The 27,279-nt window shown below is 49.9% G+C and overlaps 1 protein-coding gene across 5 annotated transcripts in view; it reads left to right on the top strand.

Annotated features, from left to right (window-relative positions):
• The first annotated feature begins 6,513 nt into the window (after nucleotides 1-6,513).
• The window catches only part of FANCA (FA complementation group A), a 65,714-nt gene continuing 44,948 nt past the window's right edge, over nucleotides 6,514-27,279 (top strand). For all 5 annotated transcript variants that reach the window (XM_088027552.1, XM_088027553.1, XM_028091818.2 and 2 more), the window contains exons 1-14: nucleotides 6,514-6,612; nucleotides 7,302-7,411; nucleotides 7,868-7,952; nucleotides 11,395-11,537; nucleotides 11,650-11,745; nucleotides 12,948-13,021; nucleotides 18,333-18,445; nucleotides 20,159-20,238; nucleotides 20,796-20,829; nucleotides 21,462-21,528; nucleotides 23,712-23,824; nucleotides 25,015-25,091; nucleotides 25,410-25,551; nucleotides 25,847-25,980. In XM_088027552.1, coding sequence (XP_087883678.1) covers nucleotides 6,534-6,612; nucleotides 7,302-7,411; nucleotides 7,868-7,952; nucleotides 11,395-11,537; nucleotides 11,650-11,745; nucleotides 12,948-13,021; nucleotides 18,333-18,445; nucleotides 20,159-20,238; nucleotides 20,796-20,829; nucleotides 21,462-21,528; nucleotides 23,712-23,824; nucleotides 25,015-25,091; nucleotides 25,410-25,551; nucleotides 25,847-25,980 — 1,347 coding nt within the window. In that variant the 5' untranslated portion in view covers nucleotides 6,514-6,533. The remainder of the gene's footprint in view (nucleotides 6,613-7,301; nucleotides 7,412-7,867; nucleotides 7,953-11,394; nucleotides 11,538-11,649; nucleotides 11,746-12,947; nucleotides 13,022-18,332; nucleotides 18,446-20,158; nucleotides 20,239-20,795; nucleotides 20,830-21,461; nucleotides 21,529-23,711; nucleotides 23,825-25,014; nucleotides 25,092-25,409; nucleotides 25,552-25,846; nucleotides 25,981-27,279) is intronic.

Below are 27,279 nucleotides of genomic sequence, written 5' to 3'. Positions count from 1 at the left end.
AGTGGAGGTCTGCTCTGGAGGTTGCAATGTTAGGGGTCTGGATTTACGTTGAGAAGGGGGAAGGGTTCAACCTTCTGGGTTGCAGTGAGTGAGGGTGACTCCCAGTCCCTCTTCCCCTTTTCCTGGGCATCGTTTCTTTCTTTCTTTTTTTTTTTTTTAAGATTTTATTTATTTATTTGACAGCGAGAGAGAGACAGCGAGAGAGGGAACACAAGCAGGGGGAGTGGGAAAGAGAGAAGCAGGCTTCCCGCTGAGCAGGGAGCCCGATGCGGGGCTCGATCCCAGGACCCTGAGATCATGACCTGAGCCGAAAGCAGTCGCTTAACCAACTGAGCCACCCAGGCACCCCTCCTGGGCATCACTTCTGATACTGGAGCCTGCAGAGTCCCCATCCTCCACGCAGAGGCCTGACGCAATATTCAGTATTAGTTGAGTGTTTTCTTCTGCTGAATCAGCTCCCTTCCCTGTTTTGGGTTTTTCTGCTAAATTCTGTGTCTTTGCAGTACAAAGTGGTCCCTTGGCTACCAGCAACAACAGTCCCACCTTCTGGGCAAAGTGAAAAGTTCAAGTCAGGCTGGGGCCCCTTTTCCCTCTCACAAACAGCTGTTTTGGTAGGAAGGGAGGGAGAAGTTCTCTCTCTCCTGGCTCAGTTGCCACACGGTTTAGCTTTATTCAGGACGAGGCAACCACCTTGGCTACTTCTAGCCATTTGTGAACTCTCTGCCTCCTCCCCTAGACAGACAGCCCGGAGCATCTGTCTGTTGGTTAGTTGGATTCCGTGAACCCAGCATTTTCACAGCACGGCATCACTCAGAATCCCATCCCCCTTCGCCGCGGATGGTAACCTTCGTGGGAGGAGTTTGGTAGGCTGGGATGGTGCGTGTGGTATGTCTGTGTGTACGTGTACACATGGGACGCGTGCGTGTGTGCACACATGCCAAGCTTCGTGGTGTGGCTTTCTCTCGTTGAGATGCGTGGAACTCCCCCAGAGGTTTTTGGCACAGACTTTCCTCGCTCCTGCCTGCTCTCTTCCCATCTTCTGTTTCATCAGCTGAACTCCAGGAATTTGGAGGCTTCTGAATGTGGTTGTAGGGATCCGTCCACCTCATTCCTTAGAGACCGATCCCTCCGGGAAGTGCATGTGGAAACATGTATGTCACTCTTTGCCAGGTGCTGGACTGTGGAGACGAGGAAGCACCCCGACCCAGCCTTGCTCTCGGGGAAGGAGCATTTTGGGCAAAAGGGGGTCCCCTTACTTGCACATCCCCTCGGCAGTTCTCAGCCAGTCCTCGGCTCCAGATCGAGTAGTCGAGGCCACTCTGGTCTGTGGACACCACACTCTGGACTTTGGCACACACACCTGAATGTGCAGACAACAGCAGAATGTAGAGCATCTATCAGGCCAGTTTTATAAATGGGGAAACGGAGCCGGAAGCTCTTCTTCGGTCTCTTTTCATTCTTGAAGGGTCTGGGTGCTTCCAGGAGAGGTTCTTGTGAATTCTGCTCCCTCCTCAGCTCGAACACCTCCGTGTTCTGGATTCAGACTCCATCACAGCACCAAACACCTCTGGCCAGTTTTTTCTGCAACACGACAACCCTGAAGATAGAAATGCAGACTCTTGGTGTCATCACAGGAAACTGGAGGTGAGCATGAGCACCCTAGCCTGGCTTTACCTACACAGCTACAAGCACACAAAACCCAGGTCGGGCAAGACACAAGCCAAGAGACGGCGGCAGGCCTCGCGGCCCGGGCTTTGCATACGCCCAGGGGTTCTGAGTGCAGCACGCAGCCTACAGCCTGCTAGGTGCTTGCTGCTTCCACGAAAGCTCTTTTATTACTTCAGCTGCTTAGAGAAACTCTTTTAGTGATTTCCAAGATTATGGACCTGTTGTGTCTACACTCTAGAATTTGTCAAGCATTAGGAAAACGTGAATAAGTCTGATTGTATTGCTAATTAAGATAACCAGGGGGCGCCTGGGTGGCTCAGTTGGTTGGGCGGCTGCCTTCCACTCAGGTCATGATCCCAGAGTCCTGGGATCGAGCCCCACGTCGGGCTCCCTGCCAAGCAGGGAGCCTGCTTCTCCCTCTCCCTCTGCCTGCCTCTCTGCCTACTTGTGCTCTTTCTCTCTCTGTCAAATAAATAAATTAAAAAAAAAATCTTAAAAAAGAAAAGATAATCAGGGCTCCATCCCTGTCAGCAGCTTGGGGAAATGAAGAGAGAAAAGCTTTTCTCGGACTAACTCATGGCCAAGTAGAAATGGTGTTCCCCCAACTTCATAACCTCCCCCCTTCAAATAATCCAAAAGGTGCTTAAAACAAGCGGCTCTTGGTGTGGTCTAGAGTCTCTGTCAGAGGCAGTCAGCACAGCCCATGGGCAGGTGGACAGGCCAAAGTGGGCTTCACTTTGAGGCGAAGAAGGTGCACTTGCCGGAGACAGGATGGCTCTCACAGAGGGCAGACCCCTCTGGTGTCCCTGAGGCTGCTGGGGTGCGGCCTCTCCTGCCATTAGGGCTTCGAGGAGCATCCCCAAGGCACTTGCCTGTATGGATTCTTGTGCTGTAACAGCCTTTCAGTGGTATCCCATCCGGGGCTGGACATGGGGTTCTGGGTCTGTAAGAGACTCAGTCTTTTTTTTATTATTATTTCTTTATTTGACAGAGAAAGAGAGAGGGAACACAAGCAGGGGGAGTGGCAGAGGGAGAAGCAGGCTCCCCGCTGAGCAGGGAGCCCAAGGTGGGACTCGATCCCAGGACCCTGGGACCATGACCTGAGCTGAAGGCAGACGCTTAACGACTGAGCCACCCAGGCGCCCCAAGAGATTCAGTCTTGCTCTCAGTATTTTCCTGGTACCTCGGACAATGTTAAGGAAATATTCATCTTCACATTCTGTCTTCTATTCTTGGTCATTTCGATACAGAAATTGCCATGAAAAGGGGCAGAGTCCCCATTTACTGAACCGAAGTGCGAGGAAGAGGTGAGAAGTGCAGGCATTGAGGACGCAAGGTGGTTGCAGGAGGGAGGGAGCCAGTCTAGTTTGGGTTCTCTTTCTCCCAGTGCCTTGCCTTTGGGAGGGGGGAAGGTGAGCAGGAGAAATCATTTGGAATGCAAACCCAGGAGGCTCTTCCCCTCAATGTTCCCGTTTCTCCCATTGAAGAGCTTGGGATCAGACAGACTTGAGTTCTTCTCCTGTCTTTGCGGTATATCAGCTATGTGTCCTCGGGCAAATCCTGTAACCCGTGCTTTGTTTCCCGTCTGTAACTTGGAATGATACTGACGGCCCCTGCTATGAGAGATCACGTGTAAAGGGCTTTATCAGTTATCTATTGCTCTGTAACACACCATCACAAGACCCTAGTGGCTTGAAGCACAACCGTTTGCTTGGCGCATAGCTCTGCGGGTCCACGGCAGCTCCTCTGCTCTCGCCAGTCCCACTCCTACCGCTACACGAGGGTGGCCTCATTCCCAGGTTCTGGTGGTGGATAGGCTGCCCGTCAGGGGCTGGGACTGTTGGCTGGGTGCCCACCTTTCCGCCACGTAGCCTCATGCTCAGGCGGGCTGGCTCAGGTATGTTCCTTGGGGAACTCAGAATTGCAAGCTCTGAAGCACAAGCTCCTTTCAAGGTTCTGTTTGTATCACGTTACTCACGCCCCATGGGCTGGCCCAAAGCGAAGGGATAGAGAAATAGCCTCCACCTCTTGATGGTGAGGGAGAATTTGTGGCCATTTCTTGCAACCCACAGGACGAGCAGAGGTTGCCCGGTTTGTATCACCCTTCGTGGAGTCTCGTGGGCATTTATGGCAAGTTGAGCAACGCCAGATCCAGGCTGGGCCTGGCAGCAGATATGCAGGGTGGTCAGAGTCTGCACCCAAGTCTGAAAGTGTGCAGTTCCCAGTGGTCGGGAAGACAATCCAAGACTTGACAGTGGGGCGCTCTTTGAGGTCCTCCTGCATCATAGAGATCTTCATGCCTGGCAGGATGATATTGTGTGAAAACCTGGATGTTGAGACTCAGCTCTTCTAACCATTTGTGAGACGATACATATTGGTCTCTGCCCCCTGGTCCTGGCACAGAGCTCCTGAAACTCTTATAAATTCCTAAGTGATAAGAACACTAGGAGCACCTTTTGTTCTGATGAGGTGACTCTGGGTGGGCCCTTGGGTGGCTCTGCTGGTCACCAGAAAGACTAAGAAATTATTAGAAACTTGGCATTTTCAGCTCTGTCCCATCCTCCTGAGAGGGAAGAGTGGCTGGAAATGGAGCTAATGATCAATCAGGCCTTTGTCATGAAGCCTCTGTAAAATCCCGAAAATACAGTATTCAGTTTCCAGTTTGGGGAACACAACACCTGGGTGATGTGCCCCAATTCCATGAGGACAGATGGCCTGTGCTTGGGACTCCCCTGTATATCCCTTCATCAGGCTACTCATCTGTATCCTTTATCACAGCCTTTAATAATCTGGTAAATGTGTTTCCTTGACTTCTGTGAGCCACTCTGGCAAATTAATCAAACCTGAGGGGGGAGTTGTGGGAACTCCTGATTTGTTGACAGAAGTTGTGGGTGATCTGGCATCTGAAGTGGGAGACAGAGTGGTGAGACTGAGCCCTTCTGACACTGTGTCCCCATAAATAGCATCTGAAGTGAATTGAAATGTAGGACCCCCAGCTGGTGTCACAGAGAATTGCTTGGGGGAAAGTTCCCTACACATCTGGGGACCAGAAGTGTCAGAAGTAGAGGAGATACTCAGGAGGAAGATTCACACACGAGGGAAGAACTGGGTTTTCCTACTCAGGATAACTGAGTTGATTTTCTAATTCACCCTTCTTCCGAAGATAGGGCACAGAATACCTTCAATGCATTTTTCCCTTGTTTGTTCTTTCATGGTATGCATAAACATGATATGTGGTAAAGTTTGTGGAAACAAATCTAGAACGGCTCTTTCAAGGTGATAAGAAAGCCTTGCGTCATTATTTGATTGGCTGCCTACAATTCATTCTCAACAGGAAGGAGTCAGCATTAGTCTACTCTCCCTACCCCTGTGGTTCAGGGTGAAAACCCTATGGCCCTCTGTCCACTGCTGGTTCCCCAGCCCCATGCTGTGTGCAAATCAGGCTCGGAGGCCTCAATCCTAACCTTAAGCTGCCATAGTCGTAATAAAATAAAATCTGTTTTGTAATCTTTATGAGATGGTCACAAGGGGAGGCACAGAGAGGCTCAGGAAAAACAAAGTTTATTACATCCAGAGTCTCAGACGCAGGAGGCAGGGCAGACTGTGAAAGGACCACCAAGGTGGCCAGGACACAGAAGATAGGAGTGAGAGGAAGCTTTGAGGTTTGAAGAATTTTGGCGGACTTTGGGCTACAGGGGTGGTCCTTAGCTGCCTGACCCCTGGCCATGGGAAGGTTAAGAAGAATACTGCCTCCTGGGATTGGGCCGGGGGGAGAAGGTCTGGCTCTGGCTTGGACGTTTGCTTAGGCACGCTCCTGTGGGCCCTTCGCCGTCCCTAAGAACCAACTGGCCGGCGCCGGGGGGGGGCGACCTCGCCCCAGCCAGAAAGGCTTTTTAAGATGTGAAAACATCGTAACGTGCAGAAAGTAGGTTATGTAAATGATCGATTCTATGTGTGAATACGTGTATTTACCCAGTGGAATACGACACAGTTATGAAAACTACAGCCAAGGACGACAGAGACGAATCTTACAGGACCGAGGGAAAGACACCACAAAAGAACGCCGGATGCCCCACCCAGAGGACCCGCTTTCTTTGGACTTTTAACACCCGCGACCACTGCCATTTAAATTAAAGTCAAAGCAAACAGCTCTCAGTCGCACAGGCCTCCGCGAGCTGCTGCGCAGGTCTGACGGGGCAGCCCCCACGGCGGGTCGTCTCGCCCGCCTCCCGGCCGGGCAGCAGCCCAACCGCCGACGGAGGGCAGGGCGGTCGGCGCGTTCCAGCGTCTCCCTGGTTTTGGCTTTGTCAGGCTGTTTCTTCATGACCAACTCTCGGTCCTTCTCCGCAGGAATAATGCACAGGGTTGCCACAGCCTTCTCGCACGGGACGCCGTTGTGCGTCCGCTACGCTCACCGCCAGCCCTACCCCGAGACCGCCCTTGCCCCGGTATCACGTGCCTTCTTCGCTCTTGCCACTGCCAAGATGGCGCCAACACCACGCTGGCCGCGGCGCGAGGCCTCCGGCCCGAGGGGGTGTGACCGGGTAGCCGCCCGCCAGTGGGGAGGCGGTGCGGGCCGCAGCCAATGGGGAGGCGGGGAGGCGGTGCGGGCCGCAGCCAGTGGAGAGGCGGTGCGGGCCGCAGCCAATGGGGAGGCGGGGAGGCGGTGCGGGCCGCAGCCAGTGGGGAGGCGGCGCGGGCCGCAGCCAATGGGGAGGCGGGGAGGCGGTGCGGGCCGCAGCCAGTGGAGAGGCGGTGCGGGCCGCAGCCAATGGGGAGGCGGGGAGGCGGCGCGGGCCGCAGCCAATGGGGAGGTCGCGCGGGCCGGTTGCCGGGAGCCGCAGAAGGGATGTGGCGTTCCCGCCATGTCGGAATCGCGGGCGCAGGACGCCGCCTCGGACTTGGGGCCCGGGAGCCGTAGGAGGACATGGGCCGAGCTGCTGGGTAAGAGCGCGCGGGAGCCGCGGGGGTGGGTGGTGACGGGCCCCGAGACCCCTTCCCGCCCTGGCCTCCGCCGGCCCGGTCCCCGGCCCGTCCTTGCCCCCCAAGACCTCCCGCCTGCTCCCGCCTCTCCCGAACCCCGGTCTTCGTCCCCCAGGCCGCTGGCCCCGCGGCTCTCCGGTTCCCTCGGCACGGGCGGGGCTGGCCGCCGTCCGGCCGGAAGTCCCGGGAGATGGTTGTCCGAGGCGGGGAGTTGAGGACTCACCCCGGGCGTCCGGGGCGCGGGGGCACAGCTTAGCCCCCAGCACAGAGTCGGGGAACGAGAATCTGCGCCAGCCCCGGAGCGTTGACGCGACGCCGCTCGCTGGACCAGGCTCGACCTGGGTTCCTCGGCCCCCCACGTGCCCCTTTTCTGCCCCCGCGTCCCGCGTACACTGACTCGCTGTGTCTCGGTACCCCCCGTGCGCGACGCGCCCCTTCCCCGGACTCGTGGGCGAGTCCTGGTCCCTCGTTGTGTGAAAGGGCCCCAGTTGGGTGCGTCTGCTGTGCGTTTTTCTGGGACGCGTGGGGGTTTCCCGTGGAAGTGACGCGTCCGCGGGTGCGTCCGACCTGCGGGTCTGGGCTGCCCCCGAGTCGACTGACAGGGGACTTTAAGGGCTGCTGTGATTTTGTGGAACTGCTTTTTCCCCCAGCGGGAAGGGCCGAGAGGCAACGGCAGGGTCTCGGAAGGGGACACAAGCTGCAGGAATCGGCTGTGCGCCTCCTGAGACGCCACCTGAATCTGAGCGACCTTTTGCTTGAGGTAAGGAGGAATTGGTTTGGCCTTTGAAGGCAGGGTTCAGTTTGGGTGTTTTGCACCCGGCCAAGGCACAACCTCGAAGGGACACCGAAAAGGCCTCCTGAGTATCTGGTGGAAGCATCCCTTTAAATGCGGACTAGGCGAGAAAGAGATGGGGAGCATTTATCTTTTTGGAGATAAAATAAGGCCAGAGTGAATTTAGTTTTTCTCAGAAGGCTTTGGTAAGTTTCACTTTTTAAAAATGTTTAGCTCAAGATATTTGAGACTAGTGCAGTAAGTGAGATACAGAGCAGGAGAGGGAGAGGCAGGCCTCCCGCCGAGCAGGGAGCCCGGTGCGGGGCTCGATCCCGGGGCCTGGGGCCAGGACCTGAGCCCACGGCAGACGCTTCACCATCTGAGCCACCCCGGCGCCCCACACAGCTTGCGTTTTAACTAGAGTTCCTTGTGTTTGGTTTCTAGGTAGAAGGCTCAGCGTGTAAAACTCTGTGTCTCAATCAGTTGATGGATCCTGAGGCCTCTGCTGATCTTTCTGGTTCATTCATAGGTACGTGAGAGCTCAAGTTTCTTAACATACGCAGTTATGGGAGAGCTTTATGTAAAGTGACCTGGACCTCCTTGGGGCGTGTTGTAAGGCTGTTATTTAAGCAGCATTTGACTCTACGTAGGACTCAGAAGCAGTAGGAGCCAAAGTGTCCCTTGGAAAAACATGGGACAGTAATGTGCACCTCGTTTATACAAGTGGCAAAAACGGGTTTTGCTAGATCCGAGAGAGCAGACAGGAAGCCAGAAGAATATTTCTGGGGTTGAGAATATCTCAGGATATTTCAATTTGAAAATAATAAGATCAGGGAATTCTGTGAGAATAACAAAAAAATCAGTTATTTTTTGGACATTCACATTTTTATTGCGAAATGACTCATTTCAGAAAGATACTAGCTAAGTCATTAATTTGTTTGAAGTATCAATTGAAATAACCATAAACCAACAGACTCACTGTGACCACTGATCACTACAGATCTTTGGTGAATCATACTGATTTTCACTGCCCTGTGTTTGAATTTCACGTCCTGGTGTCATCATTCTGGGGAACCAGGCTCAGCCACACACTTTCTTATATGGATTTTAGATCAAGGCATAAGACCTTATATAAAAAGCTCTTGACCTTGACTACAGAAATATAAATAGACCCTTAATGCATGAATTTATTAGTGGCTTTTCCTGTTGAAGATAGTTGCTGTTGTACTTATATATGGTATATAAAAGATACGTCATATAAAAAAATTAAAGCCTTATAAATAAAAATAGACACTTTTCTGTGTAGACCATCTGGAAACAAATGGTTAGAAACTAGCATTTTCTACCTTGCTATTGTGAATTCTTTCTTTTTTCTTTTTTCTTGTTAAGATTTTTTATTTATTTATTTGACAGAGACACAGCGAGAGAGGGAACACAAGCAGGGGGAGTGGGAGAGGGAGAAGCAGGCTCCCCGCTGAGCAGGGAGCCCGATGCGGGGCTCCATCCCAGGACCCTGGGATCATGACCTGAGCCGAAGGCAGACGCTTAACGACTGCGCCACCCAGGCGCCCCTGCGTGTACTCTTTAATTCCCAGTTTCCTTCATCTGTTTCACCCATCCTCCCATACACCTTCCCTCTGGCAGCCGCCAGTTCTCTGTATCTAAGAGTCTGTTCTGTTTTTTTGTTTGTCTCTTTTTCTTTGTTTGTTTTGTTTCTTAAATTCTACAAATGAGTGAAATCCTATGGTATTTGTCTTTCTCCGACTTCACTTTTTGCATTATATTCTTGAGATCCATCCATATTGTTACAGATGGCAAGACCTCTCCCCTTTTGTAGCTTAGTGATACTCCATTGTATATACATATACCCATCTTTAGCCACTCATCTATCGATGGAGGCTTGCTTCTATACTTTGGCTGTTGTAAGTAATGCTGCCATAAACATTGGGGTTGCATACATCTTTTCGAACTACTTTTTTTGTTTTCTTTGGGTAAATACCCAGTACTGGAATTACTGGATCATAAGATAATTCTCTCTTTAATTTTTTTTAATTTTATTTTTTAAAGATTTTTTTTACTTATTTACGTAATTTACGTAAATAGAGAGCGTGTGTGTGGAGGGAGGGGCAGAGGGAGAGGGAGAGAGAATCTCGAGCAGATTCCGCACTGAGCAGGGAGCCTGACTTGGGGTTTGATCTTGGAGATCATGACCCGAGCCCAAGTCCAACCAGCTGAGCCACCCAGGTGTCCTTATTTTTAATTTTTGAGGACCCTCCATACTATTTTCCACGGTAGCTGCTTCAGTTTGCATTCCCACCAACAGCACACAGGGGTTCCTTTTTCTCCACATCCTCGCCAACAACTTGTTGGCATGTTTTCGGTACTAGCCATTCGGAAATGTGTGAGGTGATACTTCGTTGTGCTTTTGAATTGCGCTTCACTGATTAATGATGTTGAACATCTTTTCTTGTGTCTGTTGGCTATCTGTATGTCTTCCTAAGGAAAATGGCTATTCAGGTACTCTGTCCATTTTTTATTTTTTATTTATTTATTTATTTTTAAAGATTTTATTTATTTGAGAGAGAGAGAATGAGAGATAGCATGAGAGGGAAGAGGGTCAGAGGGAGAAGCAGACTCCCTGCTGAGCAGGGAGCCCGATGTGGGACTCGATCCCAGGACTCCAGGATCATGACCTGAGCCGAAGGCAGTCGCTTAACCAACTGAGCCACCCAGGCGCCCTATTTTTTATTTTTTTTAAAGATTTTATTTATTTGACAGAGACACAGCAAGAGAGGGAACACAAGCAGGGGGAGTGGGAGAGGGAGAAGCAGGCTTCCCGCGGAGCAGGGAGCCCGACACGGGGCTCGATCCCAGGACCCCGGGACCATGTCCCGAGCCTAAAGCAGACGCTTAACAACTGAGCCACTGAGGCACCCCTAGTCTGTCCGTTTTTTAAATGAAAATTTTTTTGGTGTTAAATTGTAAAGGTTTTTTATATATTTTGGATATTAACCCCTTATCAGATACATCATTTACAAATAGCTCCTTCCATTCAGTAAATTGTCTTTTTGTTTGGTTGAGGGTTTCCTTCACTGTGGAAAAATAATGGCTAGAAATCAACATTTTCTCTCCTACCATGAATTATTTCTTGACCCCAGTGGTTGATAATTTCTAATATTGTCATTTGGAATCTTTATAACTACTGTTAATTTTAATTTACATATTGGTATGCATTTTCAGAGCCCTGGAGATAATGGGCATGTGTTACAGTTTCCTTTTCTTTAAAAAAAAAAAAACATAGGGGCGCCTGGGTGGCTCAGTTGGTTGGGCGACTGCCTTCGGCTCAGGTCATGATCTCGGGGTCCTGGGATCGAGCCCCGCATCGGGCTCCCTGCTCGGCGGGAAGCCTGCTTTTCCCTTTCCCATTCCCCCTGCTTGTGTTCCCTCTCTTGCTGTCTTGTGTCAAATAAATATATAAAATCTTAAAAAAAACAAAAACAAAAACCAGAAAACACCCAAATATTTAAAAAAAAAAAAAAACAAAAAAAAAAACACAACCCAGTTTCGGAGGTCAAATAAATTAGACAACAATTTGCTTGTAGGCATTATCTTTTTCCAGGCTGTTGAGCATTCTTACTTTATTAAATGCAGACCAGAGGCTGGATACTCAGGAGGCTGGTAGCTGCAGCTTTTTTTTTTTTAAGATTTTATTATTTATTTGTCAGAGAGGGAGAGAGCACAAGCAGAGGGAGCGGCAGGCAGAGGGAGAAGCAGGCTTCCCACTGAGCAGGGAGCCCGATGCGGGGCTCGATCCTAGGACCCTGAGATCATGACCTGAGTCGAAGGCAGACGCTTAACCGACTGAGCCACCCAGGTGCCCCTGGTAGCTGCAGCTTAAAAGGGTTTTTAAACCCCAGGTCTTCTGTTTTAGACGTTGTAGTGTGTGTCCGGCTTTTTGTGTTGTCTTTAAGGCTCTGCTTTACGGGATCAAGCCTCGAGACTGGGTGTGCCAGTGGCTGTGCTGTCCAGCCGGACAGTGGCCTCCAGCATTGTGCAGATCTGTGCGTCCAGTGGCGAGCCCTCCCCCAGGGTGCTGCTGAACGCAGAGCAAAGGGTAAGACGCAGTGCCATGAGCTAATGGTGCTTACTCGTTACTTTTAAGCTATTTGGGAGAATAGGACATTTCTTTAATATTGTTTCAGAAAAGATTTAATCTCTCTTTTCAGAAGAAAATGTCTTCCTTATTGGAGGTGGCTCAGTATTTATTAGCCCATAGTATGTTCTCTCGTTTCTCCTTTTGTCAAGAACTGTGGGAAGTACAGGTAAGTTTGACATTGCAACTCTGACTCTTGGGGTTTCTCAAGCAGCATTCTGTTGTGTGGAGACAACAGAGTCCCAGCATGTTCTTAGGGATTTCACCAAGCACCTCGTTAATCACGGGGCAGGGAGAGAACCATTCAGCAGTTGCCTCTGTGGGTGGGAAAGAGGTACCTTCAATTACCGTATTTGTCAGTATTCACCCATATTTAGTAATATTTATTAGAGTGGGCCACAGAAACATGTTCTTTGTTTTTAGGTATAATTATGAACAATTTTCCAGGGTAGTATAAGAAACTAGAAGATTATAACTTAAAAATTGTTTTTATTCTCTTGAAGCATTTTGAATTCAGTAGGTTCACAGATTTTTGAATAGTTGAAAGAACTCAAGGTAACTGGTTATTAGATTGTTATTAGTAAGAATATAGAAAAAGGAAAGAAAAAACCCAGGTGATGGTGCATTCGTGGTTTCCCCCCATTCTTTTATCCAGCATACATTACATATGTGTCTCTAGATGTGTCAGCATTTGATGGGTGCTCACAGCTATATAGCTGGAGGGAGGGGCAGCCAAATGCCTGTGAGTTGTAATGACATAGGTGTCCACAGGTGTGCAGGGGAGAGTGGAGAGTGGACAGCTGCGTGACTGGTGGCTGGGAAAGGCTCTGAGAGCTGGCAGCTGCGTGGAGTGTGGAGGAGGAGTGCCATTTTGTCGAGTGATGGAGGGCAGGACAAAGTAGGCCGTGGGACACAGGAGACATGAGCAGGATGTCCTGGGGGCAGGGGGAAGGGTATCTGCTGCAGAAGGGGGTACCTCGCTGGGATAGGAGACAGAAACTGGGTTACAACTGTCCTGTGCTGCATCCAGGAGTCTCAAGTTTGTTGTGAAAGCTGTGAAGAGCCAGTAAAGGGTCCAAAGAAGAGAAGAGATGGACATGTCCAGTCCCTATTTTGGAATCTCGTATTGGCCACAGTGGAGAAAGTCCTAGAAGCAGGTTACACTAGAGGCTGGACAGGGTACTGGGGGACGAGGAGATGAAGGCTGGTGATGGTGAGTGTCTGAAGCCAAAGGGACCAAGGCTGTGTTGGAAGCTGTGCCTGTTACTGCATTTCAACTGTCAGTAGAGTCCAGTAGCTCAGTGTATAGGCTCTGCATTTGGTAGGAAAAATAGGTGCACGGAGGACTCATAGCACTCTTATTTTCTTCAGAATTCTTTGTTGCTTGAAGCTGTGTGGCGTCTTCACGTACAAAACATTGTGAGCCTGCAGGAGCTGTTGGAAAGGTACCAGTGATAACTCAACATTATCTTAGCATTACAAGGTTTATGTTTTGTAATCTAGCCTTTATGACTGACATATATATCAAAGCCAAAATCAATGAGAGAAACACTTCATTATTTAAAGAGAACATATGTTATAATCAAAGTCTTTGTCTTGCACAAAATTGGTAATGTTTTCTTTGTATAAGATACATCATGGGAGGGGCGCCCGGGTGGCTCAGTCGGGGAAGCGTCTGCCTTCAGCTCAGGTCATGATCTCGGGGTCCTGGGATCGAGCCCCGCATCGGGCTCCCTGCTCGGCGGGGAGTCTGCTTCTCCCCCTGCTTGTGCTCTCTCTCTCTGTCAAATAAATAAATAAAATCTTAAAAAAAAAAAAAAATATCATGGGATAAATTTTTTTTTTTTAAGATTTTAAGTAATGTCTCTACCCAGCTCGGGACTTAAAACTCACAACCCTGAGATCAAGAGTCACACACTCTACTACCTAAGCCAGCCAGGTTCTCTTGTAATAAAATATTTTAAAAAATTTGGTGCCTGGGTGGCTCAGTCAGTTGAGTGCCTGACTTCGGCTCAGGTCATGATCTCAGGGTCCTGGGATCGAGCCCCGTACGGGCTCCGTGCTCGGCGGGGAGTCTGCTTCTCCCTCTCCTGCTCCCCCTGCTTGTGCTCTCTTTCTCTCTCAGATAAATACAATCTTTTTTTTTTTTTTTAAGATTTTATTTATTTATTTGGGCGCCTGGGTGGCTCAGTTGGTTGAGCGACTGCCTTCGGCTCAGGTCATGATCCCGGAGTCCCAGGATCGAGTCCCGCATCGGGCTCCCTGCTCAGCGGGGAGTCTGCTTCTCCCTCTGACCCTCCCCCCTCTCATGTGCTCTCTCTCGTTCTTTCTCTCAAATAAATAAATAAAATCTTAAAAAAAAAAAAAAGAAACTTTAAAAAAAAAAAGATTTTATTTATTTATTTGACAGAGACACAGAGAGAGAACACAAGCAGGGGCAGTGGGAGAGGGAGAAGCAGGCGTCCTGCTGAGCAGGGAGCCCGATGCGGGGCTCGATCCCAGGACTCCGGGATCATGACCTGAGCTGAAGGCAGATGCTTAACAACTGAGCCACCCAGACGCCCCTCAAATAAATAAAAAAAATTTTTTTTTTAAAAGGGGGTGCCTGCCTGGCTCAGTTGGAAGAGCATGAGACTCTTGATTTCAGGATTGTGAGTTCAAGCCCCATGTTGGGTGTAGAGATTACTTAAATAAGTAAAACAAAAATAAACTTATCTAGAAAAAAATTTTTTTTTAAGATTTTATTTATTTGACAGAGAGAGAGACAGCGAGAGAGGGAACACAAGCAGGGGGAGTGGGAGAGGGAGAAGCAGGCTTCCCGCCAAGCAGGGAGCCCGATGCGGGGCTTGATCCCAGGACCCTGGGATCATGACCTGAGCCGAAGGCAGATGCTTAACAACTGAGCCACCCAGGCGCCCCTAGAAAAAAAAATTTTTTTTAAGATTTTATTTGTTTGAGAGAGAGAGCATGAGTTGGGTGGAGGGGAGAGGCAGAGGGAGAGGGAGAAGCAGGGTCCCAGCTGAGTGGAGGAGCCTGACACAGCGCTCAATGGTCCTGGGATCATGACCTGAAAGCAGATGCTTAACTGACCTACCCAAGTGCCCCATAGAAAATTTTTTTTAAAATTTATTTATTTATTTATTTTTTAAAGATTTTATTTATTTATTCATGAGAGACAGAGAGAGAGAGAGAGAGAGAGGCAGAGGGAGAAGCAGGCCTCCCGCGGAGCAGGGAGCCCGATGTGGGACTCGATCCCAGGACCTGGAATCATGACCTGAGCCGAAGGCAGATGCTTAACCATCTGAGCCACCCAGGCGCCCCTATTTATTTCTTTTTTTAAAGATTTTATTTATTTATTTGAGAGAGAGAGAATGAGAGATAGAGAGCACGAGAGGGAAGATGGTCAGAGGGAGAAGCAGACTCCCTGCCGAGCAGGGAGCCCGATGCGGGACTCGATCCCGGGACTCCAGGATCATGACCTGAGCCGAAGGCAGTCGCTTAACCAACTGAGCCACCCAGGCGCCCCTTTTTAAAAATTTAAAAGAGACATTCAGGCAAATATGGTTGATGGAATGTGTGTACCTACTTTTATTTCCTCCTGAAACCCCACCAAGAGTAAGGAAAGTGACTTTATATAAAGATAACCCCCTCAAGAGGGCAAGTGTAGGAGGAGATAGGAGAAGCAAAGGTTTGGAAGCAGAAGGCAGATAGACCTGTGGTAAATGACTTAGGAGATAGACTTGCCCTAAGCCAGCAGTGTGGCTGCTCACTCTGTTCCTAAAAGACCACAGGATGGGAGTGCCGAGCACCTCTAATGGAAGGTGAAGGAGAGGGACTCAGTACGTCCGAAAGCACACAGAAGAGGCGTTTGGAGCTTCTGCCTGCCGTGCTCTCGGCAGCCAGGCATTGCTCCTTCCCCAGCCATACAGAAAGCCGGGATTGGTATATTTGTCATCTGGTCAGGAACAACTGAGTGTCTAGTTTGGGGAGCCCTGAAGCACAGTTGAAAAGGCTGTGTTGAAACCAGTGGCGTTGTGAGGTGTTGGTCACCTCTGGATTTGAAAAATTGGATCTTCACCTTATAGCAAAACAAGTGTAGGTGAATCAAAGGGGGAATAAATGAAATTATGAAAGTACTAGAAGAAATCATGGAAGATGTTTTTGTAATCTTGGAGAGGGAAAGGCCTAACTATGATAAAAGACCTAGCACTTAGAGAAGACTGACAAATCTAACTAAGAAAAACATATTTCCTGACCTATGCACTCACTAGGCATAGGGGGGTTAAAAAAAGGCATCCAGATTGGAATGAAAAAGTAAAACTATTTGCAGAGGACATCATCTTGCATATTGAATACCCTAAGGAACCCACACTGAAAGATATTAGAGCTAATTAGCAAGTTGAGCAAGTTTCCAGAAACAACTGCAATATGCAAAAGTCAGTTGTGTTTTTATACAATAACAACAATCTGAAAAGGAAGTTAAAATTTCATTTGGGCCACTTGGCTGGCTCAGTCCAAAGAGCCTGTGACTATTTATTTATTTATTTATTTATTTTTAAACATTTTATTTATTTGACAGAGAACAAGTAGGCAGAGAGGCAGGCAGAGGGAGATGGAGAAGCAGGCTCCCCACTGAGCAGGGAGCCCGATGCGGGACTCGATCCCAGGACCCTGGGATCATGACCTGAGCTGAAGGCAGCCGCTTAACCGGCTGAGCCACCCAGGCGCCCTGAGCCTGTGACTCTTGATCTCGGGGTCATGAGTTTGAGCCCCAAGTTGGGTATAGAGATTATTTACATAAAACTTAAAAAAAAAAAAAAAGAATTTCATTTAAAAGAACATTGAAAATAATAAATTAGGAATAAAATAAAAGAAGTGCAAGACTTGTACACCAGAAACTATAAAACATAACTAAGAGAAATTAAGACCTAAAGAAATAGACATTCCATGTTCATGGATTGGAACACTTAATATTGTTAGGATAACAGTATCCCCCCCAAACTGATTTATGCATGCAGTATAATCTCCATCAAAATCTAACTCGAGTTTTTTATATACATTGACAAGCTGATTCTGATACTGAAGCGGAGATGCAAGGGACCCTGAATAGCCAAAAATTCTTCAGAGGGAACGACATTGGGGGATTCACAGGTCCTGTTTTCCGAACTTATTACAGAGCTGGACCGTGGTGCTGGCCTAAGGGTAGACCTAGAGCAGTGGAATAGCATTTCCAGTCCAGATATAAACCCTGAATATTTTTTTAAAGATTTACTTATTTATTTTAAAGAGCGAGAGCATGAGCAGGAGGGGTAGAGGGAGATAGAGAGTCCCGAGCAGACTCCACACTGAGTGCAGAGCTCGATGCAGGGCTCGATCTCACAACCCTGAGCCAAAACCAAGAGTCAGATGCTCAACCCACTGAGCCACTCAGGCGCCCCTGTCAATTGATTTTTGACAAGGGTGCCAAGACCATTGAATGGAGGGGAAAATGGTCCATTCAATAAATGGTATTGGGACAACTGGACATGTACATGCAAAGAATGAGGTTGGACCCCTGCTTCATACCACACATAGCAACTAAGTGATAGTGCATCTAAGATATCAGTGTAAGAGCTAAAGCCATAAAACCTCTAGAAAACCCAGGGTTATGTCTGCATGAGCTTGGATTAGGCAATTGTTTTCTGGACAAGATGCCTAAAACTCATGCAACAGAAGAAAATGTAGAAGGAAAATTATGCTTCATCAAGTTTTAAAACGTGTGTGTGTGTCAACACTGTTAAGATCATGAAAAGACCATGCGCAGAATGGGAGACATTAATTGCAAATCGTGTATCTGATAATCTAGTATCTAGAATAAAGAACTCTTGTACCTCAACAATAAAAAGGCAAATAATTCAATTAAAAATGGACCAAGGATTTCAATAGACATTTGTCCAAAGAGGATACACATGAGGCCAAGCACAGGAAAAGGTCCCAGGTGTCGTTAGTCCCCAGAACAGTGCAAGTCGCCAGGTGAGGTCCCTTGCTTCTCCTTCCAGCTCCAGGCTCCCCAGGTTGTTTTGCATGGCTGATGCCCTTGATGACAAGTCTCTTGCTTCAGGCTGCTACTGCTTTATTTGTTTCTGAATATTTTACCTTTTTTTTTTTTAAAGATTTTATTTATTAGAGAGAGCACATGACGGGGGGAGGGTCAGAGGGAGAAGCAGACTCCCCACTGAGCACGGAGCCTGATGTGGGCCTTGATCCCAGGACTCTAGGATCACGATCTGAGCCGAAGGCAGTCACTCAACCGACTGAGCCACCCAGGCGGCCCTGATTATTTTACTCTTACTGAACTTTCTTTTTTCCCCCGAGTAGTAGTAAGCTATCCCAGATACATTTTTTGAAAATGATTGCTTTTTTTTTTTTTTTAAGATTTTGTTTATTTATTTGACAGAGAGAGACACAGCAAGAGAGGGAACACAAGCAGGGGGAGGGGGAGAGGGAGAAGCAGGCCCAGGACCCTGGGATCATGACCTGAGCTGAAGGGAGAGGCTCAACGATTGAGCCACCCAGGCGTCCCATGAAAATGATTATTTTTAATGTCAGTAGCAGCCAGCTCTTCTGAGTCAGCAGGCCCTGTCGTGACTTCTGGGGACAGCTCAGGTGGCTCCCAGCTGGTTCTCAGGCTTCCTAGTGAAGTGCATGTGGAAGAAAAGGGCCTGATAGATATGGGACGATGGTGAGCCCAGGGTGAGCTGTGTGCTTTGTCCCTAGTCATGCTGACACGCGGGCCACGGTTGCGTGGCTCTTCAGGGACCTGTGCCTTCTTTGTGAGCAGATGGAAGTGTCCACTCAGCACACTGACATCGCCAGGGCTATGCTTTCTGGTAAGTTCACAACAGGGGCAGGTTCACGGGCAACGTTTAGGTCCGTGGGAATGCTGCGAAAGTCTGTGGGAACAGGACAGCCCCACACCCCTAGCATGGGAATTTGGAATGGAACCATCTCCACCTGGACCTGCAGTGTGAGCCTGCTTACCCTTGAATGGTGTGCAAGCTTTGATAAAGTCAGTCTGTTGACCCATTGTGTTTGGGGGCCTATAGCTGGAGTGTTTAAAATACGCCAGTTATGACCTGCTGAATTAGGAGGCACACGCCACCCACATGGGGTTGGCAGGTAGCTTCCTCAGCATCCGAGCTCCCGCTTTGGGGAAGTGAAAACCTCCAAAGCCATGTTGATTGGAGGTGCAGCTTCAGGGCATTCACAGGAAGAAGTCAAGTCACAGGAATGTGTTAACTTTCAGATCCCAGAAGAGGAGGGGTGAAGTGAGCCAGGGAAGCTCACAGCGAGGGGGAGACAGAGAGCAGGCACCTGTTACTTGTAAGGTGGGTGGGCCTGAGGTCACTAACTTTTTGTGGGTTCAGTTCTTTTTTTTTTTTTTAAAGATTTTATTTATTTGAGAGAGATAGAATGAGAGAGAGCACAAGAGGGAAGAGGGTCAGAGGGAGAAGCACACTCCCCGCCGAGCAGGGAGCCTGATGTGGGGCTCGATCCCGGGACTCCAGGATCATGACCTGAGCCGAAGGCAGTCGCTTAACCAACTGAGCCACCCAGGCGCCCTGTGGGTTCAGTTCTAAGTGGTTATTTTAAGAGGTACCCAGGAAAAGCAAAGTAGGAACTCTGGCAAGCATGCTCAGCTCCCGGTCTGATGTTTACATCAGACTCGGGGTGAGCGCAGGCATGCTGTGCTGGCCTGGGCAGCAGCTCAGCGTGGCTGTCCTCTTATCACACTTGTTTCTCTGGGCGCCTTTCCCTTAGAGTGGTCCCTGTCCCTGGCTCGTCTCTGAGCCAGCAGATCCTGGCCGTTGCCAGTAATGTCTGAAGAATGAAATCTACAAATAAAAAATTAGATGAGAAGTGGAATGTTCCATACAGGTAGCATATGAAATTTTTTACATTGCAAAAGATGTGTTCCTTTTTCCTAAAACTTTCTTGGTGATGGATGTGAGATCCTTATGAATTCCTGAGTCTAGAGTCAAGAGAGTTTTAAGTTTAAATTGAACATGAGACAGAAAATCTTCTAATCTTTTCAGGAGATAGGAGTCTATTTCCTGACTTGTTCCCTAGAATGTAATGTTTCCGGGTCCTTTTAGAACAGTCCTTACATTATTCGTTTAGGAGATTGGCTGGAGAGACAATCCACGTGAAAACCTTAGATGATAGTTTTTTTTTTTTTTTTTTAAGTGATCTTTACATCCAGCGTGGGGCTCAGATGTAACAACCCTGAGATCAAGAGTCACACGCTTCACCGACTGAGGCGGCAGGGGCCCCAGATACTACTTTGTTTTAAGAAAAAAATCCTTCCCATAAACTCGACTGATTATGAGTATTTCCCTTTCAAATAGAATGGCAGGAAGCGAAGTCCGGTTCAGGAAGGGTTTGGTCGGCGGGGCCTGTGAAGCCTTGTGTGTGGGGTATGGAGCTGGGCGAACTGACGTGGGTCCTCACCTTCCCAGGTGCTGGGAGGCAGGGCCCCTGCATGATCCACATCTGTTTGGAGACCACAGCGCATGTAAATACTTGGGTTTTGTGGTTTTCAGATTTTGTGCAGTTGTTTGTTTTGAGAGGATTTCAGAAAAACTCGGGTCTGAGAAGTGTGGAGCCTGCACAGATGGCCCAGGTAAGATCAGATGGAGAGTCTGGGACCGGCCCGTGTGACCAAGTTGGAAGCTCTTGGACCGGTGACCCCACATCCGTCTATTTATTTAAGGGGGGGACACAAGCAGGGGGAGTGGGAGAGGGAGAAGCAGATTTCCCGCGGAGCAGGGAGCCCAATGTGGGGCTCGATCCCAGGACCCTGGGACCATGATCTGAGCCAAAGGCAGACGCTTAACGACTGAGCCACCCGGGCGCCCCTGGTTTCCAGAGTTCTTGAGGGTGAAAGCCTTCACCATGGCCCAGAATCGGAGAGCTGTTTACCTGCAGAACTCCTCTGCACCGACCCCGTGAGCCGTGGGGCCGTGGGTGGCCAGCAGGAGGCAGCCGGGGCCCTGGGCCACACTGAGAGAGGTCCTGGGGATCCTGGCGGACCCTGGCAGAAAGTCTTCCTTTTCACTCTGTTGAGTCTCCCCAGTGTCGGGGTGTTGTGTGGAGGCGCTGTCTCATTTCCCCGTAGGGTGACCGCTAGTGTTCAGTGCACAGAAGTGAGTAACCGTGCCCCGTGTTCTGCTTTGACAGCTCGCCATGGACGTGCTTCAGAGGATGCTGATGTGTGAGTCGTCTGCTCCAAACCCCAGACTGCAACAGCTAGTTTGCTTATCAGGGACTCTCAAGGTTTCCTGCCTTTCCTCTTCACGTATTCGCCAGAACTTACCCTCTGCTGTTTCTCCTGGCTTTCAGTTCTTGGTGGCTTTGCGTTTACTGTCCAGAGCTGTAATTAGGGAAGCATTTTACTGCCTCCGAGTTTTGATTGATTTAAAAGGCTTAGGTCTTTGGTACCGTTGGGATGCTTGGAGGACTTGTACCCTTGGGGGGCATAGGAGGCTGATGAGGTCTGTTACTTGGAAATTGGGGAGCTTTCCTTTCCCAAAGACTCATTACCTGGTTTGTCCAGTGATAGCTGGTCAGGGATCATTTTTTTTTTTTTTTTTAAAGATTTTACTTATTTGACACAGAGAGAGACAGCTAGAGAGGAAACTCAAGCAGGGGGAGCGGGAGAGGGAGAAGCAGGCTCCCCGCCGAGCAAGGAACCCGACGCGGGGCTCGATCCCAGGACCGTGGGATCATGACCCGAGCCAAAGGCAGACGCTTAACGACTGAGCCACCCAGGTGCCCCTGGGGATCATTTTTGATGGATTGTGAGGCTGAGCTAATGTGTTTTCTGTTCCCACTATCTGTTGTCAGTCACTCTTGAGGCTTTGGCCACCGAGCTGCAGGACGAATCCCCAGCGTACAGGGCAGTGAAGAGCTGGTACGTCCTAGGGGCAGGCCTGCTGGGCATGCTTAGGGGGTGGTGCCTACTATCTCGAAGGTCCTAGGTGAAGTATCAGCAGCTGCGTCCTGCAGATGCTTTCTGCCACTGGGACAGTATCCTTGAGGACACCTGCTGGAGAGCCCTAGGAGCCCTCTGGTCCACTGCTCCTTCTGTAGATGAAGCAGGAGGCTGACCGGCCCTCTACTGCATGAATCCTCTGTCACCTGGGTGTCTGCACTCGTGTGAGCCCAGATTCCCACCCAGGGCACCCCTGGAGTGACCTTCTCATGGGCTGGGCTGTCCCCCCGTGCCTGCACTGCATGCCCTCTCTTCCCCCTGAGCTTTCTCTCTGCTCGCCAAGGCTGGCTCTCACATTCACCTGTGCTTACGATTTTGCCACATTAGCTTTCTCTCTGCATGGCTCTGTGGAGGTACATGCTAGAATTGGTTGTTGGGGGGATCAGATTTGCTTCAGAGTAATGTGGGTGAGGCTGACCTGGAAGCTGGTTCTTTTCTGGGAATCCAGGAGAGTTTTCCAGCATTCCCAGGCCTTGCACATCCCTCCGATCTCTCACTGTTTTGCCCCCGATTGCCTGTATTCCAGTTTCTTTAGCAATCCTCACACATGCCATATAATTCAATACTTCACTTAAACTGTTTATACAGCATTGCTCTGTTTTCTAGATTTTATGCATTTTTATAACACGCCTGATTGGTTTACTCGAACTGATGTCCTGAGAGTCAGAGAATGACTGTAGATGTATTTGTTTCTTTTTAAATTTCCTTTTATTTTTTTAAAGATCGATCTACTTGAGAGAGAGGGAGCCGGGGGGGGAGAGGGGCACAGGGAGAGGGATAGAGTCCCAAGCAGACTCCCCACTGAGTGCAGAGCTCGACTCGGGGCTCATTCTCATGAGCCTGAGATCATGACCTGAGCTGAAACCAAGAGTTGGACACCTAACTGACTAAGCCACCCAGGTGCCCCTCTTTTTAAGTTTCTTAATTTGTTGCCAGTATTTGCAATAAAACCAGACACTGCCCCCACCCCACCCTGGTCTGGATGGCCAGCCTTCCTGGCACATGGGGTTTGCATCCCGGGTCTGTCCCCCAGGAAGGCTAGTAGTGCCCACGGCCACCCTTCCTGCCCGGTGTCTCCTCATGGCGTGTGTGACGGGGGCTCTTCTCTCTGAGGAATTGGGTAGAGCTTCAGTGACTCTGACCCTGGTGCACGAAGTGCCTCCAGGGCCCCGCTGTTAGGCAGCCCTGACACCCTTCATCCCTCCTGCCCCATCAGTGACATCCTGCCCACTGTCCTTGGTCCCTCTCCTGGCATGGGATGTCCTTGGTTTCAGGAACCGTTGCTGCATCTGAGTGCCTGTGCATGCCAGGTGCTTTGGGCCAGCCTTGCTATTGCCCTGCTGCTCCTGATCCCCATTTCACAGATGGGCAGACTGAGGCTTTGTGAGGTTTGCATGTTGCTGTAGACTGACCCAGCCTTCCCTTTCCGCTTCCCTACTCCGTGGGCAGCTCCTTTCTTATGCGACTTGCCCTTCTTTGAACTTCTCCCTCCCTCCCTCCCCTCTCTCCCCTCTCTCCCCTCCCTCCCCTCCCTCCCTTCTCTCCCTCCCTCCCTCATTCTCCCTCTCCTTCCTTCCTTCCTTCCTTCCTTCCTTCCTTCCTTCCTTCCTTCCTTCTTCCTTCCTTCCTTCCTCCTTCCTTCCTTCTTCCTTCCTTCCTTCCTTCCTTCTTCCTTCCTTCCTTCCTTCTTCCTTCCTTCCTTCCTTCCTTCCTTCCTTCCTTCCTACCTACCTACCTACCTACCTACCTACCTACCTACCTACCTGCCTACCGAGAAAGAGAGAGCTCAAGCTGGGAGGAGAGGGAGAAGCAGGCTCCCTCTGGGTGGGACTCGATCCCAGGACCTGAGATCAGGACCCGAGCTGACGGCAGATGCTTCACCACTGGGGCCACCCAGCGCCACTGGACTTTTCAAGTCTGTGGCACAGTGGCGTGGCTGAGTGGGTGCTTCAGGGTTATGGGAAGGGCCAGCCAGTGCGCTTCATGAACTTGGGGGCCTTGGGGCCATGCAACCTTGCTGGGCAGTAGCCTTTGATGAGCTGTTGGTGATGTACATGCGATGCTGTCAGCGCTGCTGGACCTCTTGATGCTGTGTTTTGCAGGTTTGGCGTGTTCTGTGGACACACGTATGGCGCAGCAGTTTCAACAGATGCGCCAAAGAGATTTTTCAGTCATACTCTGACTCAGGTGCTAACTCACAAGCCTGTGCTGAGAGGTGGGTTCCAGGACCTGGCTTGTTTGCCTTCCTCACGGGAGCGTGGGCCCCAAATGTTAGTGCTCTGAGAGAGCTCGAGACTCGAGGACACGTTATCGTCAAATATCCTTTCATTCAAAAGTTACACATTCTCATAAAGAAAATTCAGAATTAACGAAGTATGGGAAGGAGAACTGTCACCCATAGCATCATCAGAATAGAAGTATGTGAAACTTTTCTTGTGGTGTTTTCTCAATATATTTTGAAAATCTAGTTATCTGAGTGAATTCCTAGATTCTGTTATAATAAATCATCTATCATAAGCATTTTCTTAGGCACAGTTGATCCTTGAATGATGTGGGGGTTAGGGACCCTGACCCCCTGTGCAGGTGAAAATCTGCGTGTAGCTTTTTGACTTTCCCAAATGTAACTAACAGCCCTCTGGTAAGAAACACTTGATTAACACGTATTTTGTATGCGACATGTACTGTGTACTGTGTTCTTACATTAAAGTAAGCTGGAGAAAAGAAAATGACATTCAGACATGATAAGAGAATACATTAACAGAACTGTACTGTATTTATTAGGCAAAAACCACATGTAAGTGGACCCACACATTTCAAACCCGTGTTTAAGGGTCAGCTGTAGTTACAGGCTCTTCTCAGAAGTGGTCGTTGCCATGTCATGTACCCACGAGTGTCCTTGGGTTGATGTCACCATCCATTCAGTGATGGTGTTTGCAAGCCTTCACTGTTCCTCGGGGGCTGAAATGAACACCATGCCCACCGAACCTTCTCTGTGTGCAGCATTGTGTTCCCGGGCAGGGTCCTCACGCGGCACGAGGGAAGCTTCGGGCATGCGCTGTCGCACTCTGTGAGGGGCTTGGGCAGGAGCTGGTGCCCCCCCCAGCCAGACACCCTTCCAGCAGCATCCTCGCTGATTGCTTACCCACCGTTAAAGTTGAAAAGCAGGAAAATTAAAATAGAATTGATGGATTAGAAAATACAGCAAATATGGTAAAGGGTTAGCAGCAGGGAACTGGGCCAAAGACACGGACACTTGATAGCAGAAAACGGTTCACAAGCAGAAGTGTTTGCTAATAATCGAAAAATGCACATTAAAACAAGGTAGCTTTTTTGACATCGAAACAAAAGACAGCTTTTAATTATGACTGATTGGACGTTTTTGTCTGTTTTTATTCTTGAATGAAGTTTCTGATGCTGTTCAAATGCAGAGAGATTGGAGCTTCGCGAAGACCCACCCTTTGCTAACCAGTCTGTACCGCAGGGTGGGTGTTGTGCAGCATTCCGCCTTGCTGCTCCTACGCTGGGTGGCACCTGCCACGGGGCTCTGTGGCCCCCCGTCCGTGGAGAGTAAGGCCGGCGGGCTCTGCAGACACAGCCACTCCCGCCTAGACCATTGGGGGCCCAGAGGCTGAACTTACCACTTGGGCAGAACACCTTCTCCTTGAAATAAGAACCCTCCTGCCCCCACACTGACCCTGAGGACAGAGGCAGAAGCGCCCCTGAAGTGGGTTGGGGTGAGGATCCAGCTGCCCAATGAGCGTCTTGTTTTCGACAGCCAAGTTGGGGAACTTCTGTTTCAGCTCTTTGCGGTACTGCGTCCAGAGGAGTTGGTTGGCCACTTACAAGAAGTTCTGGAAACACATGAGGTGAACTGGCGGCATGTGCTCTCCTGTGTGTCTACACTGGTGATCTGCTTACCTGAGGCGCAGCAGCTGGTTAAAGGTGCACTTGGGTGGGGGCCCCGTGGCGCGTGCGTGTGTGCGTGTCCTGTTGTTTGTGGGTGAGCCTGCAGGTGGGGGTCGCTGCTCCTCTCACTGCCCAGATGGTGCCCTGTGTCTTCTCGTCTGGGCCTTCGTCCACCTCCCATGGTGCCGGTGCTGCTGGGTGCAGCCTCCCGTAGTCGGTGTTGGGCTGCTCTGGGCGTCCGTGACCCAGTCCTCCTAACTGGCACGCCCTACCCCCAGCAGCACGCACGCAGGTCCTCATTTGCCAGCTCTGATGGGTTGTTCTCTCCTAGACTGGGTGGCCCGATTGCTGGCCCGTGCGTTCGAGAGCTGCGACCTGGACAGCATGGTCACTGCGTTCCTGGTGGTGCGTCAGGCTGCACTGGAGGGCCCCTCTGTGTTCCCACCCTACTCAGATTGGTTCCAGGTGAGCTCCCCCCGCCCCCCGACTCGTCATCCTAGGAACAAACGCCTTCCATGGTCAGGTCTCTTCCTCTCGGCCTCCGCACGGAGCTCTGTGCCTCCCTGCCCAGGGTTTGGCCTTCCCGTCGTTGCCCCGCACCTGCTCGATGGGGTCTCCGGTCAGGGAGTGCTGTCAGGCTGTTGCTACTGCACGATGTGGTGCGTCCCAGAGGAGTGCTCCTCAGCTTCCCGGGGCCGCCTCTCTGTTGGTGCCACGTCCATGTTCTTGCCCCGTCTGTGCCGCTGTTCACAGACCTGCAGGGTCCCGCTTCTGAGGAGGCGTCTTCCAGACATCCTCTCTGAAGCTTGGGTGTGTAAAGCTGTCATGTAAAAAGTCATCTAACTTTGTGGAGCTTTTGGGTTTTCCTGGCACTCTGTGAGTGCTGTAATTGTTGCTTCCTTGTGGGGAGCCCACCTTCCTCCAGTTCAGAGGGCGGCTGCACCGGCGGAAGCCTGCCTTGGCCCAGCCTCTGCCAGCCTGGGCTGTTGGTAGAAGATGGGTGGTCGTGGTGTTTTCTTTACTTTTCCCATCAGCCTTGTGTTCGCAGCAGTGGGCTGTCGGCCCAGGGGCACCAGCCGGGGTACCCTGGGCAGTCATCAGAGCTGCCCTGTGTCCTGTGTCAGCATGTGGTCTCTGTTTGCCAGGAGCTGCATCAAGGTGCTTGGGGCCGACTAGGTGTTCCCTGGGCCTGGGATTTGCTGAGTCCCCAGGACGACATAAGGACAGGAAGGCTTCGCGGGTGCTGGGTTGGTGGCGGGGTGTTTTGGTTTTGTTTTTCCTTTTACCTTTTAAATCAACTTTGTTGAGGTATAATTTATATAAAATGCACCCAATTTAAGTGAACGGTTCAGTGAGTTTGACAGATGTTTATGTGTATGTTCAGTGTTTGAAGATCTCTTTTAATCTTTATTTTCAAGAATGTTAATGTAAATAGGCCAATGTGATGGTTTTAAATTTGAGCCCTTTGGGGTCATGAATTATGGTTCGTGGCTCATCACAGTGTACTTGTAATTTTTCTAATAAGAATAGCTGTCTTTTTCCTGGAGTGACATTAAATGCTGTTGCAGCCCCAGATCTGGGGAAGTGTCTGTTACTCTAGACACTGGACATAAATACTTCCCATAAATTGCTCTCTCCTGGTGGTTCGTTTCTAGTCCTGTTTCCAGGGTGTCATTGAGGCTCACTCTTGACTCAGTGGATGTTGCCAAGAGTCACTAACCCTTCCGTGTAGACAGATTGGAGGGAGGGAAATGGTGCCCCTTG

This window comes from Eumetopias jubatus, unplaced genomic scaffold, assembly GCF_037043125.1.
Source record: "Eumetopias jubatus isolate StellerSeaLion01/CBP00866 unplaced genomic scaffold, mEumJub1_p1.0 scaffold_10, whole genome shotgun sequence".
NCBI classification, from domain to species: Eukaryota; Metazoa; Chordata; class Mammalia; order Carnivora; family Otariidae; genus Eumetopias; species Eumetopias jubatus.
This window is presented reverse-complemented; position numbering and strand designations above follow the sequence as displayed.